Source organism: Xenia sp. Carnegie-2017, unplaced genomic scaffold, assembly GCF_021976095.1.
Source record: "Xenia sp. Carnegie-2017 unplaced genomic scaffold, XeniaSp_v1 HiC_scaffold_2, whole genome shotgun sequence".
In the NCBI taxonomy this organism is placed as follows: domain Eukaryota; kingdom Metazoa; phylum Cnidaria; class Anthozoa; order Malacalcyonacea; family Xeniidae; genus Xenia; species Xenia sp. Carnegie-2017.
Genome location: NW_025813482.1, coordinates 5,386,199 through 5,392,951, shown reverse-complemented (window position 1 = coordinate 5,392,951; position 6,753 = coordinate 5,386,199). Strand labels below are relative to the sequence as shown.

Below are 6,753 nucleotides of genomic sequence, written 5' to 3'. Positions count from 1 at the left end.
TAAGAACTCGGAGTTATCAGAAAGGAAGAAATAAGGAATGAGTACAATTAAGGAATGAGAAAAATTGACAAAGTTGCAGGAGTGTTACATGTAGCGAGGAATGAAGAAGATTATCAGCTCACCTGATCGCGAAATTAAAAGAGAAATAATCTGAGTATGCTTGATAATGAGTAGAGATTTATGCAAGCTCTCACTTCGAGTCTTTCGAAATAGATATTTTTTTTCATGCTTCAATAATTCTATTTTTCAATAATTCAATAATTCTATTTTTTCCGTTTTGTAAAACGATTTTTGTCGTTTTTGAAACCTATACTTTTCACATTTAACAATTAAAATTTTAAAAAGTATTTTCCAAAGCTTTTGAAAAACTTATTTTATTAAATATATACGATAGCGGCATGCGAAATACTTCTAGATAATAGATTTCTATAATATAAACATATAATGTAATTACAGCACATTGTTATTACACAATTTTGATACACACAAATTTCACAATTCCTATTTCCCGTCTTTTTCTTCTTGCAGCGATGGCAAGGCTCGTTCAAATAAGTATCACCTCACGCTACTATAGGAACAAAATGCTAAAATAAAGAAAAAAATATCCAACTCAGCTTCGAACGTTGACACAATTGCTTTCATATTTTTTGCAATATAATGCTTTTACAAGATCTTATTGGCACGGATCAAGATATTGGTGAACATTCAATATACAAATCAATTTAGCGTATCCATTGAAGCTATCAAAGGGACCTTTTCTAAGACACAATGTACAGGTTTATAGCTATAAGTTTTGTATAGTAAACAATAAAATTGATATGATGTAATTATGAAACTTCTCTTACCATTTCATCACCTTCATTAAACAACCTGGCAATTGGATTAAGCAATCTTTGGTCATTACAGTACTGGTTTCTCATCAACTCAATATTTCTTACACACATCGCAACTTCAGAATCCAGCAACACTTCCTGGGCGTGATCACGGCTCTTCGCTAGGGCTTCGCGCATGATTTCACGATGACGTAGCATAAAATGACCGGTTTCAAAAGGGTTTTTCCCAACTTTGGGTCTCAGGGGAGTGGGAACAAGTATTTCCTGTTGATTATTCGCAATAAATGCGGGCTGATTTACTTTTTGTACATATAGATTTTGAACCGTAGCAAACGCAGACGGTTGACGTGCAAGGGCTGCTGTCTTTAGTTTTTTTGTGAGAGACGAATTAGCTGCAGCTAAATGATCATATTTTTTATTTATGTTTCCACTGACTATTAATTCTCCTGGAAACGATGGCGGATTTCTTCCATTTCTAGCATCAGTTACAGGGATACCTTTCACAATATTTACTGTATCAACCTGATCAACAACATCGTATCTCTTTATTGAACTTACGTCATATCCGGTTTTGCAGCTAGATGGTACATTCTCAACTTGCGTTTGTGGAGTCATGATTCGAGGAAACAATTCACTGCTTTTTACATAGACATTGTTGTCAGATTGTGTGCTCTCAAACGATGACATTATGCTATCCTTATTGATGCTCGAAAAAAGGCAGTCACGTGGTGTACAATCGAATTGATCAACCAATGAAAGAGATTGGACGAGATAAGATTCATCATTAAAGGTACATGTTGGTAAAGGCATTGTGGATAAATTACCAATTGATGGAGCAAAGTTTGTTGTAGAATGGTAAAGGCGTTCTTCTGGTAGTTTTGAAGGCTTATCTACAACCAATGAATCTAACGGTTTCACATTTTCTGAGTCTCTATCATAAGTGATGTGAGAGCAATCTGACGATAAATAGGATGACTGTGTTTTTCTTGGTCCAAAGTTCGACGCGGAGGCAGCAGGAGATAAAAATAACTTACGATAAATAGATGGCTTTTTTTGTCTTTGGCCAAGAGGAATGCTTGTGTGAGAACTTACATCAGCCCCAGTCTCTGGTTCGGTTGGCAGTTGAGAATGTAAATTAGTGGCCATGAAACTGGATATATTCACCGTTAAATTTGAAAGGGTATGTTTTACTTCCTCTTCAAGTTTGGCAATCATAGCCTTCGTATCCTACGAGAAGGAAACGCCATGGTAAGAAAAAATTCATTTACTTTCTAGCACACCAGCTGAGTACTAGCGGCTCAGAAATTAAATATATTCATTTAAGCAATGGACATATAGAAGTTTGTTATTCATGTAACATGTGCTGATATTGTAGCCATCACTTGGTAAAAAAGATTGCCAATGTGTTTAAAGAAATTACTTTTTGCAGCAGTAATGTTCAGATCAGTGGAAAGAAATTTTACTTCTGAAGATAAAACGAAGATATTTACCTCTTCATTTTGTTGAATCTCCTCTTCTTCCTCCTAATAAATAAGTAAAAAAATAAGACGGTGTTTTTGGTTCAACGTGTTTAAATTATTATAAAACAGCATTGTGTGTCCATCACTTAAAGTGCCTATATCATGTTATTGGATTTCTGCTTTGTAGATACTTCAGGTTACATTAAAAACTTTTGTAATATATTCTATATTTCGAAAATATGATAGTGTTGTATATTTTTGAAATCTACGTTGAAAAATTGACTATTTTCATTGTTCGACCGCCAGTATAAAAAAGCTGGTAACTAATGGGTTTTTTTGACGTCACATCGGGAATTCATCTGTTGTATTTTGCTAAAAATTGGCTGTTTTTGAACTTCCACGAAACAAGATTCCATACACGTGTGTAATGCGACAAAATAACTATGCCTTTGAAGAAATTATTTGTGAATCAGTTCCCGATATGACGTCAGGTCTTGCCTCTCGCCGTAGTTTTATTAATGTCACGCTCGGACAAATAATCACAAATTTAAGCTCTAAAAAATTCACGAAGATCAAATTTTCGAGGTATAAAATATATTGACAATATGTTTAAAATATTCTAAACTATTTACATGGCCTAATTCACCAAATAACTCAACCATTGTCGAACTGCATTCCCAACGCCAAACAGCAACAGCCATGTAACACAAACTCCGTTTATATACATTATGTGTAATTGGTTTGCTGATTTTTAATTTTTTGCGTATAGAACTAGTGGATTGTAATTCATCGTTTTTCTTAACATTGCAGCAATTCTATAAAACTATACGTTCGTACATTTATATAATGACTCACCACAACAGGAGAAACGCCTCCCTGCGTTTGAGAGTAGTTTTTTAACTTTTCTGCCCAAGATATCTCACCGACATCATGCACAATCTCCCTGTTTTCCACGGAATCTGGGCTCTCTACTGTTTCTTTTTTGTCTAATTACATATGAATGAACCACAAAATATTACATTATTAGCATTTAACATTCGCACGATAACATGAGCAATTGAGCATTTAAACATTTAAACGATGTAAAGCGAAAACGAACCAACTAATCAATTGAGACAACACAATCCGATGACAAGTGGATAGCTACGGCAAGAATGCAAATATGCATTAAACAAATTAACATTCGAAGTAGCATTTTTTTACTTCTAAAATCTAGCAAGCCCTAGTCATTAAGAGAGTACGGATAAAGCTTTAATTCTTAATTATTCCGTAAAACATTCAAAAAAAGAGCCGGGGGAAAAGCTTTCATTTGTGACCTAAATAATCCATAACACCTTCAACAAAAGAAGTCAGTACAAAAATTTTGATTTAACACTTAACAAATACGAAATTTAATGCTTAAAAACTCCCTAATGATCGTAGGCCGAACTACACAGGAGTTTCGGTCATTTTTATATTGCAGTAGTAAAGAGTAGAAGGGCAATGTAGAGCACGATTGTGCCGACTCTTTTTTAGTCTTTACAACTCATCAATTCAAATTATCAGAACTAATGTTATTATTTCATATTATCATTATTAATTTGAAAATTCTACATGAATAAAAAAACAGCAGATGATTAAATAATCAGCGATGTAAAATGATAAAACGTCCTACCTTCTTGAAGAGGGGTACAATTAACTGTAAACCTGTTGTCAATATCTTGAACACCAATTATAGTTTTACAAGGCTTATAACTATCTTCTTGTTCTTTGATTTTTGCCATTTGAGCAGCCGCACGGCGCATGCTTAGTCTCTTCTCAAAGTCATTTAGGGGACGGTCGGGTCTTGAACCAGTGTAATATATGGACGCTCTTTTCTATAATACGATGTAAATAAAATAATTTTTTCACTCGATCGTACTATCACTAAGTGGAAGGTTACTCTGAGAAATATTTTTCAAACATTCTGTCAGAATATTTTAATAGAAGACAATTAACATCGTCGTTCCTTAACGATTCTCACGCCTGTTTCCAATTAGGGAAAAAGTAATGATGGCAAAAAAAGCCTACTGCAAAACTACTGTAAGTCATATTTTATAGTAATCTTTACCTGTACTGACGACGATATACGAGAGTTCCTCTTGCATGGTGTTGGTATGTTGTTGTCATTATTTAAAATACTTCGCAATGCATTATCGTCAACCTTAAACTCAAAAAAATCTATAAAACGGAAAGTTTAATCACCTTCAATGACACATTCAACTCGATTTTTTAGAACATAGCTAGCAGATATTCATATATAACAACCTGTATTATACATAAGCAATAAAATTGTTTTAAAGTTTATGATTTCTAACCTTTCTCAAATCGTATTGCTTTCCTTTTTACTGACGATGTTCCAGTTGAAGGAACACCAAACGTCTTGCCAGTTGCCTTTGGAATTTTGAAGACGTCAGGAGTCTCGGGAGGAGGGGAACTGAAAGCTTGTTTAGACTTGATACTTCCATCACAAATGTTGGAGTCTGTCGTTATTTCATCTTTACTGAAGGAGTAAAAAATAAAAAATGTTAAACTTAGTAAAAAAGCGAGTATCATTTAAATTTTTTCTTGATCTAACGGGCAGCCACACCACAAGGTAGAAATTGAAATTGTTCAATTTCATTGATTCCTATTTTGTTATACATCAGGAGTAGTATTGTATTAACTATTTACAAGCATTCAAATTTCATAATACTCAACATTTTTTATGAAATCCGCGACAACATGATGTGAGGCAATAATCTCACACAGTTTTTAAACGCTTATCCTGTTCTATTTTAAACTTTAAATCATTTGTTCTTGATGCAATAAGAACGCATCATTTTTCAATTGTTAGGTCTGGGAGCAACAATATTTATATGTACCAGCTAGTACTAAGATTGTAGAATATTTACCCACATATATCAACTTATTATGTAGCAATAAAAGAACAATGCATTGTGGTACTTATGAAAAAGTTAGAACCATTACTGTTAACCAACCATATGTAAGGTTGATACAGAAAAACTTACAGATCTATTTTTTTAATATATCCTGACAATTTATTGTTTTCTGTGTAAAAGTGTGCCATGCTGTATTTAAATAATTCATCTTCAAGATATGTACGTATGAGTCAAACATCATACAATCACACAAATAGAAAAGCATATAAAAAATGATGTAAATCAAGTTTTCCATCAGTAAAAACAAGTGCATCCAATACAATTAGCAAAGGAATTCAAAATGACTTTCATTGATTGAGTTTCAACCTTTCAATGCTAAACTTTTCTTCAATATTTTCAGTTTTTTCCTATAAGTAAAAGTAGAAATTGGCAAAGTATCAGTAAGTTAATGCATGATATTAAAAATATGTATGGTGATGTAAACATATTTCAAAAATTAATAATGAATTACACAGTGAATTTGGCAAATGCATACCAAGTAAATCAGATCTTCATTTTTGTCTTTTTGGTTCAAAGCAACTTCGTTTTTAAGCTTGAATGGTTCAATCTGTATAGAGGATCAAGAAAAAAATAATTAAGCTAAGTATAACATAGTTCATGATAGAAATATTCAAAAACTTAAGGAAGGCTGTCTTCATGTCAGAAATATTTGGTTGGAGGAAGAATGACATAATTATTCAGATGAAGGAAAATTTTGCATTAAAATGTATTATACCTTGGTATTAGCACGCTTTGTAACAGCTTTCCCCTGAAAAAAAAGAGTGAGTACTAACACTTCAGTATATCTAGTACCAGAAAATATTGTACAACAGGTCCTACGTCTCTTACTTTAGCTAACTTTGTTTGCCATTTTTTGTGCAGTTTCTCAAAGTCTGGTGCAGCTTTGACATGTTTTGATGTTGCCTCTTTCCTTCTTGAAGTCAAACCTTCATTCTTCTTTGACACAATGCTACACAATTCAATGATTTAATTTCTTGATTAATGTTTTCATAACTACCTACATTATACTTACCTTCCTGAAGTCAGTTTCCCATCTGTCTTTTTTATCACTAAAATGAAATTTGAAATGAGTATAGATGTGTAATAATCAATGTATCAAATTAGGGAAAACTGCTCATGGAATAATGGATACTGTTCACAGTGAGATTTCTAATGTTTAATAAATCAAATATTTCAGAGTTCACTAAATAAAACCTACCATTAATTGGCAAATTTTCCTTATTCCTTAGAGTGCTACCTTTTTTAATAGCAATTCTAAATAAACCAAACTTCAATGTAAATAACAAATCTGAATTGTGTACTAAACATCATCGTAACGCATACGATCATTTGTACAAATTAAAATCCACATTTGACGTTTAAGTTCTTCAGTTTACCTAGATTTTGTGGACACTTGACTCTTTCTAGCTTGCATCATTCTATATTTCGTACATAGGCAAAAAATACTGGGAAAATAAAGGATAACAACACACAAGTATAACACATATAATTACACACGAA

General features: G+C 32.8%; 1 protein-coding gene and 1 long non-coding RNA gene across 2 annotated transcripts; one reads left to right on the top strand and one right to left on the bottom strand.

Annotated features, from left to right (window-relative positions):
* Window positions 1-347: 347 nt before the first annotated feature.
* On the bottom strand, window positions 348-6,753 carry LOC124440760. Its single transcript, XM_046991182.1, has 14 exons — window positions 6,630-6,753; window positions 6,452-6,507; window positions 6,266-6,302; window positions 6,082-6,202; window positions 5,969-6,001; window positions 5,729-5,800; window positions 5,560-5,600; window positions 4,630-4,814; window positions 4,383-4,492; window positions 3,948-4,149; window positions 3,149-3,279; window positions 2,324-2,356; window positions 846-2,060; window positions 348-584 (listed from the first exon to the last, which is right to left on the bottom strand). Exons 1-14 carry the CDS (start codon window positions 6,668-6,670, stop codon window positions 561-563), a joined length of 2,301 nt encoding a protein of 766 aa, XP_046847138.1. The 5' UTR covers window positions 6,671-6,753; the 3' UTR covers window positions 348-560.
* Window positions 1,966-2,557, top strand: LOC124440766. The gene is made up of 2 exons (XR_006946758.1): window positions 1,966-2,081; window positions 2,263-2,557. It is a non-coding gene; the product is annotated as an uncharacterized LOC124440766 (long non-coding RNA).